Here is a 13,426-nt window from a genome sequence, read left to right as displayed (position 1 = left end):
CTATTGGCCCGGGTTTCAATCAATCTGAGCAACGACTCCGATGGAGGTTCACTCACTGCTGCTAAAAGCAAAAAAGGAAGTGAAGCTAGTTTCACCGAACTGCACACCAAAACAAAAATGGTTTCGGTGTGCAGTTCGGTGAAACTAGCTTCACTTCCTTTTTTACTTTTAGCAGCAGTGAGTGAAACTGCAATCTGGGCATCAAGGAGGAAATACTGATGTCGTGGTATTTCCTCTTTCTGATGCCATATGAGTGTGGACACTTTGGGGAAACTTCAGAATGATACAGCACAAACAGGAAATAAAGATATTGGCTTGTGGTTGTCAACATCAGAAAGAGTATATCTACATGTACTTTAACTGATTAAAACCTAACCCTATCTAACCACAACTCTTACCGTGTTAAAGCCTAACCCTATCTAACCACAACTCTAACCGTATCAAAACCTAACCCTATCTAACCACAACTGGAACCGTATCAAAACCTAACCCTATCTAACCACAACTGGAACCATATCAAAACCTAACCCTATCTAACCACAACTGGAACCATATCAAAACCTAACCCTATCTAACCACAACTCTAACCGTATTAAAGCCTAACCCTATCTAACCACAACTCTAACCGTATCAAAACCTAACCCTATCTAACCACAACTGGAACCGTATCAAAACCTTACCCTATCTAACCACAACTGGAACCACATCAAAACCAAACCCTATCTAACCACAACTAGAACCACATCAAAACCTAACCCTATCTAACCACAACTAGAACCACATCAAAACCTAACCCTATCTAACCACAACTAGAACCACATCAAAACCTAACCCTATCTAACCACAACTAGAACCACATCAAAACCTAACCCTATCTAACCACAACTAGAACCACATCAAAACCTAGCCCTATCTCACCGTAACCCTCGGTTCCTGACCTTGATGCCTTCAACAGGGTCAGACACGATAGGTTTTCCTGATGAGTTCTCCCCAGAGAGAAGCTCCCCATGTGTTGAGAAGCTGTGTTCCATTTCAGACACTTCTGAATGCGGCTTCCGTCATATCATCTCCAAACAAACCCCACAACTTCCAGATGTTCATAATGGGTTTAAAAGTGCACCAGTTGACACACCGCGCCTGGAAGAATATCTACACACGGAAAGTAATTTAAACTTATTACACAGTTAGTTCCGACCAAGAAATTTGATTGGGCAAGAGGCATTCCATGAATGCTGATGAAGAGTATAACAGCACTTGGACTTTAAACTACACATGTATCACTCCGCTTTACAGATGTATTAACAATGGTTAATGTTATTAAGATAGTGTGTTTATGTGTTGCTTGGCAACAGTTCAGTCCTAGTACAGTTGCGGATCTATTTGTGTTGGCGGAGCCCAATCAATGATTAAATAAACAAAACAAATTATAATGAATTGTTGCTTATGTTATGACTGTTAACCAGTAAATGGTGCAGAACTGGATGACAGCCGTGCTGATATTCAATACAACAGCTCTCCCTCTCGTGTGATATTACTTAAATAAATTATGTTTTTTTTCATTAGTTCACAAAAACTGTTCGGTTAAAGCGTTTCATTACGTTGACATTGAAAGAGTAAGAATCCCAAAACTGTATTCGTTAATGAAGATGTTAAAATAAAAGAGCCAACACTAATTGTCTAAGTATGTAAAACAACACAACAATCCTCGAATTTGATCAAAGATCAATATTCACGATATTTTTTTTACCTTTTCAAGTAAGTAAGTACAAATCAAGAATGAGTATTGTAACTTTTAAAAATCAAGGCCAAAGTGTGTCCAGCGAAACACACGCACGACTTTTGGAAAGCGACAACTCAGCAAAAAATAGCAAAATGAACAATGACAGTTATGGAGAACAACACACCGTGGGCCCTTTGTGCGTTAACCCTTTCAGCCAGCCTTTGTGCCCTGGGTCCCTCTATAGCAAACCAGGCCGCTCGCTGGGGCCTCCCCACACTGGTGCTGGCTCAGGGGGTTTCATCTCTGGTCGAGAGCTATAAAAACCAATCCTCCAGCCAGGTAGAGTCAGTTCAGCTCCAGCTTAACCCAAGCCCTCCCACCACCAGCCACCGCAGCAGCGACCACGCAAACCCGACGACCGACCATGTCTTCCGGCAACAGCATGAGCAGAATCACCTTCTACGAGGACAAGAACTTCCAGGGCCGCTCGTACGAGTGCAGCAGCGACTGCGCCGACATGTCCTCCTACCTGAGCAGGTGCCACTCCTGCAGGGTGGAGCGCGGCTGCTTCATGGTCTACGACCGCTCCAACTTCATGGGCAACCAGTACTTCATGAAGAAGGGAGAGTACTCCGACTACATGAGCATGATGGGCATGAGCGACTGCATCAAGTCCGTCCGCATGATCCCCATGGTAAGCACAGCGCTAAGCTAACTGCATGATCCCCCACGGTTAGCACAGCGCTAAGCTAACTGCATGAACCCCACGGTGAGCACAGCGCTAAGCTAACTGCATGATCCCCATGGTGAGCACAGCGCTAAGCTAACTGCATGATCCCCACGGTGAGCACAGCGCTAAGCTAACTGCATGATCCCCACGGTGAGCACAGCGCTAAGCTAACTGCATGATCCCCATGGTGAGCACAGCGCTAAGCTAACTGCATGATCCCCACGGTGAGCATATCGCTAAGCTAACTGCATGATCCCCATGGTGAGCACAGCTCTAAGCTAACTGCATGATCCCCATGGTGAGCACAGCGCTAAGCTAACTGCATGATCCCCATGGGAAGGGTTAGGGTTAGGGTTAGGGGGTAAGGCCAGACTGCTCTCTCTTTCTAACATGAACTGTATATGTTGAGAGGGGGTAGGATCGTCTAGTAGTAGTAGTAGTAGTAAGTGGGCTTGACTCCCAGCTTAAGCATCCCTGAGTATCCGTGAATTGTATCCAAGTTATTTTGATAGAAGTGAGGTGACGTGTCTCATCGGCTTCCCCTCTCCGCGCTCTCTCTTCTCGCCTTACAGCACAGGGGCAACTACAGGATGAACATCTACGAGAAGGAGAACTTTGGCGGCCAGATGCACGAGCTGATGGACGACTGTGAGAACGTTATGGACCGCTACCGCATGTCCAACTGCATGTCCTGCAACGTGATGGACGGCCACTGGCTGATGTACGAGCAGCCTATGTACAGGGGCAAGATGATGTACATGAGGCCCGGAGAGTACAGGAACTTCATGAACCAGGGCATGAACGGCATGAGGTTCATGAGCATGAGGCGCATCAACGACTCTTACTACTAGACCAGCAGACCTCCAGTCTCCTCCATGAGGTCATCAACCACTCCAGTAGACCTTCTGTCTCCTCCATGAGGTTCTAGACCACTACTTTTTCCCGACAAATCAAGCCTTAATCAATGAAACCTAATAAAAGCTATTCTTGACACTAATGTTTGTTGTGGGAAATCGATCTCTGTGTGTTGCAGTTGTGAACATGAATGTACGAACACTGTTACTGCTACAGGATAGTCTAGTTGCTACTGGCTAAAGTGTTTGAGTCCCAGCTGAAAGGTCCTTATGTTTGATTCCCAATGTCAACATAGGCCTTTGTAAAATGCCTAACCCCAAACTCTTTCCTACTTTGGCTTTAGAGAAATGCATCTGCTAAATGACTACATGCGATAACGACCCACTGTTGCACTGGGGTACAAATCAAGTCAATACCAAGGTCTCCCCACAACAACACAATCAGAAATACGAATAAAAGTCAATCTAGCAATCCAACAATATAGCTACCATCAAAATCCATAGTGTCAGATTAAGGCCCAATCCCATTTCTACCCCTTACCCCTTACCCTTACCCCTTCAAAACAAGGGGGAGTGGTAAGGGGTAGAAATGGGATTGGGCCTTAACATCCTTTCCTTCTTGTTTTCAGTTTGGATCTCCATACGTGGCTATAAAGTAGAGATGTACAATGAGGGCCTTTAGCCACACAACCAAAACTATGACACTACTTGATTGGAGAATCACTAATGGATAAACACACAAACGGTTTGCTTTGAGAGCTATGTGTATAGTTTGTACTTCGATGTCCATTGGATCAATGAATAAATCCACCACAGGGCTCTATTCAGTTGCTTCAACGTTTGAGAGGGAAGTCAATTACTTTTTAATGGATTTTACTTTCTGGACCATTAAGCTAATTAAGCTTTCAGAGTCAGACAAAGAAGATAAACAGCACAACACATTGCAATGTAAAGCCTGTCCCAACAGCGCAGGGTACAAGACTACAAAAGGTTTTACAACGCAACACACAATGTTTGAGTCTCGGACGTGAGTGAAGAAGGTGAGATTGGTCGGTCTCAAGTCTTCTTGAAGCTCAGTCACGGTCAACAGGGTTGAATAGGGCAAAGAAAGAACCGTCTGGGGACCCAGGCTTCCCCCACTGTCGGACCCAAGGCTGGCCTCCATCTACCTGCCCACCGGTCTGCGGTTGCTCCCACGCCCCCGCCGGCCCTCCCAGCCAATCAGAGCAGCGTAGTCACTGCCAGGCGGATCGAGTCCCAGACCAGCCGGGGAAGCAGCACCTCTGGGGGTTTGAACCTTTTTTGAATGGAGTTGTCGACCTCGGTGACAGAGGGTGACTAAGGAGTTTTAAAGACTGGCCACCCAGTCACCCACCTGACTGCCTTAGGGTGACTAAGGTGTTTTACAGACAGACCACCCAGTCACCCACCTGACTGCCTTAGGGTGACTAAGGTGTTTTAAAGACAGGCCACCCAGTCACCCACCTGACTGCCTTAGGGTGACTAAGGTGTTTTACAGACAGACCACCCAGTCACCCACCTGACTGCCTTAGGGTGACTAAGGTGTTTTAAAGACTGGCCACCCAGTCACCCACCTGACTGCCTTAGGGTGACTAAGGTGTTTTAAAGACTGGCCACCCAGTCACCCACCCCTCTGCCTTAGGGTGACTAAGGTGTTTTAATGACTGGCCGCCCAGTCACCCACCTGACTGCCTTAGGGTGACTAAGGTGTTTTAAAGACTGGCCACCCAGTTACCGTAATGACTGCCTTCGGGAGGCAAGGCCAGCACCGTAAATAGACTGACTGGGGGCCACAGTGGCTTAGGGACGTTTACATAGCCCTACCCCTACCCCTAACCCTAGCCCTAGACCTAGCCCCCAAAGCATCAGAGAGCTTGCTCAAGGGGAGCTCTTAGAGATCAGTTTTAGACAGAATGAGCTCAATAATAGTTCTAGCAAACGTGTAGCTCACCAGCTACCCTGAGATTTGGGCCAAATTCAAATATACCACGGCAAAAAGAAGCAGACAAAAGAAGCAAACAAGAAGCTGAATAATACAAGACAGCTGAATAACCCCGTGGCTGGTACCAATACCACTTCTACTACTTATTTGTAAGTGCTTATATTTACTTATCTTGTATTGTTGCTGCTATTTGGCTGTTGAAGAACCAAGCCTACGATTTTTACTTGTGTACATGTACAATAAGATTTAATAAACGGTGATTCTAATTCTGTTGGGGTCCCCTCTCTCCCTACCTCTCTCTACCCCTCTCTCTCTCTCATTACTGTTTAAAGGCCCTTAGCGATGACCTGGTGATGCAGCAACTGTGAGGCTCTGGATCGGGGGGGGGGGGGCGACAGGGGCTTGGGGCCGGAGGAGCCGCCAGTCAGGGGCCCCCGGAGAGAGAGAGAGAGAGAGAGAGAGAGAGAGAGAGAGAGAGAGAGAGAGAGAGAGAGAGAGAGAGAGAGAGAGAGAGAGAGAGAGAGAGAGAGAGAGAGAGAGAGAGAGAGAGAGAGAGAGAGAGAGAGAGAGAGAGAGAGAGAGAGAGAGAGAGAGAGAGAGAGAGAGAGAGAACGGCCATCTGCCAAGTGTCTCCCCACGTTGACTCTGCCCATTGAGGCCCTGATGAAGCCTGACGCGCGGACAAAGGGCCGGCATGACGCAAAGGAATCTGTGCAACAGGGTCCGTTGATTTGTAGCCGAGCACATTGTCCCTCGCTGGCTCTTTTACACACTTTCTCTCTTTTCACCTCTTGCACTCACGCACATACACACACTCACACTCTCTCTTTCACACACACATGCACACACACTCACACAATCTCTTTCACACACACACACTGCACAAACACGCACACACACCCTCTCTTGCACACAGACACACATTCTGTCTCTTGTCTCTCACTCTCACACACTCTCCCTTCCTGGAGAAATAAAAGTTCAGATGTTGACAAGTCTGTCTGAAAGGAGAGAGAGACCAGAGAGAGACCGTCTGAGAGAGAATAGAGAGAGACGGTCAGAGACCAGAGAGACGTCCTGTGTTCTAGAGTTCTAGAGTTTAATTTCCAGTGTTCTAAAGTTCTAGAGTTCAAGAGTTTGATTTCTAGTGTTCTAAAGTTCTAGAGTTCTATTGTTCTAGATATCTAGTGTTCTAGAGTTGTGCAGTTCTTGTGTTTTAGTGTTCTAGAGTTCTCCCTCAATTTGGCAAAAAACTGACGAGTTGTCTCTTCATGAGAACAAAAACATTAATTGGTTACGTTTTTGTGCACTGACTGAAAAGAGACCTCCACTGCCATGTCCCTTTCCCCTCTCTTTACTCCAATGCTCCTTCAGTCCTGCACGCTGATCCCTTCGGGATGACGAGCAGTCAGTCACAAGTTTGTAACTTTATTTACTTTTCCAAATCCAAGCGTCATAAAGGTGGTACTGAAATGGACCAACCCAAATACCACGACACCTCTAAACAACGCAACACACGTCCTGCTACACGCAAGTACACACAATTACACACCACGACACTACTTCCGCTACACACAAATACACACCACTACACTACTCCTGCTACACAAAAGTACACACTACTTTAGAATAACCTTCTTTAAATTATTCAATTTATGGAAAGTCGTTGGGACACTTTGTGTGAATAACAAACATGTTCAGAACCCTGGGGGGTGGGGGGGGGGAATCAAATCTCAACAGCTCAGGGTAAGGGCTCCGGCCCCAGGAGCGCTGAGCAGGCTGGAGCTGGTTCAGAGGAGAGCCGGTTCAGAGCCCAGCTCAACCAGTGTTGGGGGGCAGACACACACATATACGCAAGCACACACACACACACACACACACATACACACATACGCAAACAGACACACACACACACACACACACACACACACACACACACACACACACACACACACACACACACACACACACACACACACACACACACACACACACACACACACACACACACACACACGTTTTGAGGAGCCTTTGTCCCCGAGCCTCTGTCCCTCCCGTTGCCATGGCGCAAAGTCTGACGAACTGGAAAAGCTTGTTGGGGAGAGGGAGAGAAGAGAAAGGAAGGAGAGATGGAATATCAGACCGCTGCCCCCCCGGGGTCATGGGGGAGGGGAGGAGGGGGGGGGGGGAGGGAGGGAGGTCCCTCTAATGCAGCATTATTCAGAAGCAGAGCAGGTGTGAACTACTGGAGGAACGGAGGAATCCGGTAGAAGAAGAATCCAGTTTCACATGCTGCTGTGTTAGCAGTGATGCCGCCAGACAGCTGCAGGCAGTGTGTGTGTGTGTGTGTGTGTGTGTGTGTGTGTGTGTGTGTGTGTGTGTGTGTGTGTGTGTGTGTGTGTGTGTGTGTGTGTGTGTGTGTGTGTGTGTGTGTGTGTGTGTGTGTGGGTGTGTGGTGTGGGGGGGGGGTTTGTCAAGCAGTGAGCAGAGAAGCACCGTGCTTGAGCTCGATGTCTTGATAGAACTGGGACTGCTCTAAAGCCTATTCAGCATTCCTGAAACAAAGGTGTCTCTGTCAAACCTCAGATCTTCCTACGACACAACTGCTACTTCCCTTCCACCATACACAGAACCCGAACAGGTTCAGTGATGCAGACACTCGATACACGAGGTTTACAGGGAACCTTGGAACCTGTGCAACCAGTGTTAAACCCAGTGTGCCCACTACTACTGAAACTAAACTCTGTTTCCTTGTCTGTGACGATTAGGCCGTATTTCTTCCCAAGAATACAAAGCAGCACCAGGCACCTCTTTGATACCGTTCATAATACTGCTGCTCTAGTCTCTAGTCTCTCAAACACAGGGTGTGTCCTCAGTGGGCGATCAAACCAGCAACCCCACATTGATTTGCATGAAAGCAGTGTGAAGCAGCCCCTCCCCCCAGAGTGGTAGTTGCCCCCCCCCCCCCCCCTCGAGACCCTTATACAGTGAGGATGAGCTGCAGAAAGCAGTGTGAAGCAGCCCCTCCCCCCAGAGTGGTAGCTGGGTCCCCCCCCAAAGACACGGGGGCACAGATAGGCTGTTGGATTGTGTTCCCATGATGCATTGCTTTTTTACAACTACTACCACCACCACCACCACCACTACTACTACTAGTAGTGGGTTAGCCAACGTTTGTTTTTGTTGTTGTTGTTGTTGTTGGGGGGGGGGGGGGGGGGGTGGTTACTTACTCTCCACTTACTCTCCATTTCAAATGGAAACAAAGGAAGGACAAAGTGATCAGCATTAGCTGTACAATTTAGCTTCCTCTGGCTATCTAAAGTTAACACTTTCTTGAATAATGCCGTTTAAAAACGTTTTACTTATTTAAAAAAAGGTAAATTAAAATAGTTAACTTTAGAGTATGTTCAATACTGTGGACAAACAAGTGTACCATTTCTGTTCATCACATTCCTTTTACAGCTCAGATCAACACACAACGAGCATGTGAGGCTGATAAGGAAGATCTTGCGTTTATCGGAGTCCCCCGTGACAGCCATAGCCACAGCGCTAATTTATTACGCAGCCAACAGCCGCCCGAAAGAAAAACACGTCACAAATGATGAATTAATATCCAGCCGGTCTCCAGTTGTTCCTCAGCGGGTGCAGATGTTTTGGTCTTCCATTGAGAGAGATAAACGGATTAAAGCGACTGGAGGGCCAAACAGTGCTGTAGGAAGTATTCACTGTGGTAAACATTCACTTTAAGCATTACAGGTTCATTATGGGACTATTTATATAAATTTGTTGGGTTATATAGTTTCATAAATATGCAGTTTATGTTTTATCTTAACTTGAAACCGCTTTTCAATACTTGGTTTGTCTTTATTAACGTTTTATATAGCCTACACATTAATCAAAGATTACCAGTAGACTTGGATGCATACACATGTTTCGCAAAACCACACCGCAAATTCTAACTGACGCCAAAATGTTATGAAAAAAGACAGAAAAAGTGATGTCTGCAGAACGGGAAACACTGAGCACTACTGAATTAGCATAACCCTAACCTGGGTTTGGTTGACCACTTCTGTAAGTATCATAACTCAAGCCTAACCTAGGGGTATATTAACCTCACCCTAACAGTGAGTGCAACAGTGAGCTATCAGTCACTCCAGGAGACATGAGTCTTCAGTCCAAACAACACATCTGCGTGCGCACACACAGCCCCAAATCTCTTGTGTCAGCGAAAGCCTGAATGACTTCCCAGTGCAGGAAACATGCGGAGCAGCCAAACTAAGAGCAGGGGTCAGGACCCGATCCCATCCAAGAGAGAGGAGCAGCCGTAGACCGAGAGCGGAACACACCCCTCCACCCTTTAGAGGGTCCTGCTTTCAAAGGACATGCAAATGAGGGTGAGGAGCAGGAATGGGTCCTGTGTGTGTGTGTGTGTGTGTGTGTGTGTGTGTGTGTGTGTGTGTGTGTGTGTGTGTGTGTGTGTGTGTGTGTGTGTGTGTGCGTGTGCGCGTGTGTGTGTGTGTGTGTGTGTAGAGGTTTTGCTTTACTTTTAGTCCTCAATAGTTTGAACACAAAGAGGGGTGTGATGATTGTCATCACTAGCGGCCAATGGGAGAGGATTATTCCACCAATAAAGACATGGCTAGGTCAGGAGAGGTTAGATTAGGAGTAAGTTAGGTTACAATTTAAATCCATGAACAATATTAAAGCCTTCTTATCTATAACATGTTCATGATATTGGGTTCTAAATAACATGTTTATGATATTGGGTTCTAAATAACATGTTAACGATATTCTTCACCTTCACAACAAAGAGGACCAGGACATCCATCGATCAACCAATTCATGCCTTTTTTCTGGGGAAAAGACATTGAGGAGAGATTAGTTCTCATGGAACGGGCCCTGATTACAGTGTCAACTAAGAATTAATAAGTGTTAACTGGTATTGGAATAAAGTGGTATCAACTGGAGTTAACTGGTATAACCTGGTATTGGAATGAAGTGGTATGAACTGGAATTAACTGGTATGAACTGGAATTATCCCGCGTCCAATGGAAATCGGTTTCTCCTACCACGACCTGAGGTGGTGGGGTCTCTGTGACCTCACTCATCAGGCCAAAGTAGAAGCTGCTCCCTGGGAGCAGGTTGGGGCAGAATGTCTGTGGTCGGCAGAGAGTGAGCCGATATGCAAACTGCTGGGAGCTAGCATCGATGAATCATAGATTTACAGTCCATGCAAAGAAGCCACAGCTTTAACTCATAAATCCACCAAGACCCAAAGCCAGGTCTGATCTAACACATAGCTGAACACCCTAAGGTCCTAACACATAACTGAACGCCCTAAGGTCCTAACACATAACTGAACGCCCTAAGGTCCTAACACATAACTGAACACCCTAAGGTCCTAACACATAACTGAACGCCCTAAGGTCCTAACACATAACTGAACGCCCCTTCAGTCTCCCCCCTTCAGACTCCCCCCTTCAGACTCCCCCCTTCAGACTCCCCCCTTCAGTCTCCCCCTTCAGCCTCCCCCTTAAGGCTGACAGCCTCAGATCTCATGTTTAGTTCATCATATTCTCTTCATATTCAGATAACCCTAACACTAACCATAACCTCTAACCGTGACCTTAACCTCTTACCACCTAACCACCACCACACACACACACACACACATGTATGCACGCACGCACGCACATACGCACGCACGCACACACACACACGCTAAGGGACCAACTGGCATCGAACGCACACCCTCTACACCATCCCTCACAGATGGAGAGCGGGGGGGGGGGGGGGGGGGGGGGGGGTTGGAGGATGAAAACATGAGGGAGGTGAGAGCATGACGTGTGTACTAGTTGTGTACTACTAGTTTGGAAGAAGGGAGAAAAGGAGGAAGAAGCTAAGCCATGTACGGAAGAGTAATCGGCTTTGAAGAGCAAACCATTGTACGCTTAACTTTTTAAAAAGGCAAATTAACAATGATGTTCCAGGACGGAGCTAAGAAACAGAACCAGTTCTGGAAGCTTCTGGAAGGTAGGACTGGTACCGCCTAAGGAGAGAGAATCAGTCTCTGGCCCTGGGTCAGGGTCAGGCTTCAGGCTTAGGGTCAGTAGGCGACCAGAAGAGGAGAGTGGAGGAGGAAGACGAGGTGGGAGGGGGGGCCAGCATCCTGTCGCTTTAATCAACTACTTCCTTCCCCTCTGTCAGGGGTAGTTACGCCTCCACGTGACCCACACCATCTCCATGACGACAACAACTCCAGCAGCATCTTTTAGCGAGCTAGCTTGGCATAATGCTAACAAACCAGCTAGTTAATGTGACGGATGGAAAAAGGCTCAATGTTTTAATAAGGCCTATTAGCTGACCATTATACACGTTGTTTGTGGTTTTTATTATATTATTATTGTGTTTGAATGTTATACATGTCGTTTGGGTATTGGCTAAGTTTGACTGTACAGTTAGAGAAGGCTGAGTTTGGGTATTGGGTTATAGAGGGCTAAGTTTGGGTATGAGGTTAGAGAGGGCTCAGTTTGTGTATAAGTGTTTGAGATGGTTAGTTTGGGTGTTAAGTAAAAGATGGTTCTCTATTGAAATCCAAGGCCTCATGGGAAACAATCAGCATTTCAAATCAAAATGCAAATATCCCAGCTGGTAGTTTGACTTTTCAGTCACTTCCTCAAAAGTGTGTGTGTGTGTGTGTGTGTGTGTGTGTGTGTGTGTGTGTGTGTGTGTGTGTGTGTGTGTGTGTGTGTGTGTGTGTGTGTGTGTGTTCACATTTAAAACATTGACAACAAACGGTTGCCATGGCATTCTGTGTTTCCATGGTGACGGATCTGACGGATCTCAGGAGCGTACCTTTTGTTGACCGTCTCTTGATGTCCACTGATGGATCTCTGGTCGAGTGGATTCACCTCCTCCATCTCCTCCATCTCATCCTCCTCCTCCTCCTCCACCGTCCTGCTCCTCCACCCCCCTCCTCCTCCTCCTCCTCCTCCTCCTCCTCCACCCTCCTCCTCCTCCTCCACTGCTTGAGAAGCGGGCATCAGAATCAATGTTATTCATGTTATTGTGGATCATATAAACATTCATGCTAAATAAATGCAAAAACTAATTGATAATGCTACACTTTTATATGAATATATAATGTGTCTAAAAAAGGCGGTTTGTGTGATACTGTTCATTGGCATGTTTCCCATTAGTTTCTTAACCCAGGCATTCCTCTGTCCCATTAAGATACGTAACAGCCGTTTACGTAACAGTCAGTCGAAGTCAGCCAGACCAATAAAGCTCTACCACTTCCACAATAGAGCAGAGGGTTTTTCTGCTGAGTCCCAGTAACAGCTGTGGGCGTGGTCAGGGGGGCGTGGTCAGGGGGCGGGTTTGTGTTGTCTATGAGTGGGAAAACACCAGGTGCTGCAGGGCCGTGGTGGTGTGGTCTCTCTCTCTCTCTCTCTCTCTCTCTCTCTCTCTCTCTCTCTCTCTCTCTCTCTCTCTCTCTCTCTCTCTCTCTCTCTCTCTCTCTCTCTCTCTCTCTCTCTCTCTCTCTCTCTCTCTCTCTCTCTCTCTCTCTCTCTCTCTCTCTCTCTCTCTCTCTCTCTCTCTCTCTCTCTCTCTCTCTCTCCTAGAACCAGGAACACAGTTACCACTGTTTCGAAGCTTGGAGAGATCCAATAACCGTGGTGGCAACCAACCATCAAGAGACCACTTCCTGTCAGAAGAGGAAGTGCCTTCCTCTCCTTTTTTGCACAAACATATTCACCAGCGCAACGTCCGGCGGGGTCGGAAGAGAAAGGACTCAATAGATGACAGCTCACTAGGGTTAGGGTTAGGCACTAACGAGTCCTCCTTTAATTAGGGTTAGGGTTAAGCTCTAAAGCAGTGGTCATCAACCCTTTTAAGCCCAAGATCCCTGACCTCAGCCTTGGTGAAAGCAAGATCTACCCATCGAGAAAAACACAGCCCATATTTGACTTCCAATTTGAGGCTTTTTATTTGGCTAATTCATAGTAACATAGTAACAACGGAAATCAAGATACTTAATAATAACAATAGTAATAACTAACAAATCTGTGGCAGTCCTGCTACTCACTCAAGTCAGTGAGATGGCTGTGACTGAATACTGTCTCTGAGTGCCTTGAAGTTTGGCTCATAACTGCAGACAG

The 13,426-nt window shown here is 46.8% G+C and overlaps 1 protein-coding gene across 1 annotated transcript; it reads left to right on the top strand.

Moving 5' to 3' along the window:
• Positions 1-2,050: 2,050 nt before the first annotated feature.
• Positions 2,051-3,447, top strand: LOC115534775 (gamma-crystallin M2). The gene is made up of 2 exons (XM_030345997.1): positions 2,051-2,414; positions 3,023-3,447. The coding sequence occupies exons 1-2, from the start codon at positions 2,145-2,147 to the stop codon at positions 3,299-3,301; spliced, it is 549 nt and encodes a 182-aa protein (XP_030201857.1). The 5' UTR covers positions 2,051-2,144; the 3' UTR covers positions 3,302-3,447.
• Positions 3,448-13,426: the final 9,979 nt, after the last annotated feature.

Source organism: Gadus morhua, chromosome 21 (genome assembly GCF_902167405.1).
Source record: "Gadus morhua chromosome 21, gadMor3.0, whole genome shotgun sequence".
In the NCBI taxonomy this organism is placed as follows: domain Eukaryota; kingdom Metazoa; phylum Chordata; class Actinopteri; order Gadiformes; family Gadidae; genus Gadus; species Gadus morhua.
The sequence above is the reverse complement of the archived record's forward strand: the minus strand, read 5'-3'. Positions and strand labels throughout refer to the sequence as shown.

Bases quoted from the DNA above. Each gene is read 5' to 3' on its own strand.
- LOC115534775 (XM_030345997.1), top strand. From the start codon at position 2,145: ATGTCTTCCGGCAACAGCATGAGCAGAATCACCTTCTACGAGGACAAG. The intron at 2,415-3,022 runs GTAAGCACAGCG...CTCGCCTTACAG, and splicing joins CCGTCCGCATGATCCCCATG to CACAGGGGCAACTACAGGAT.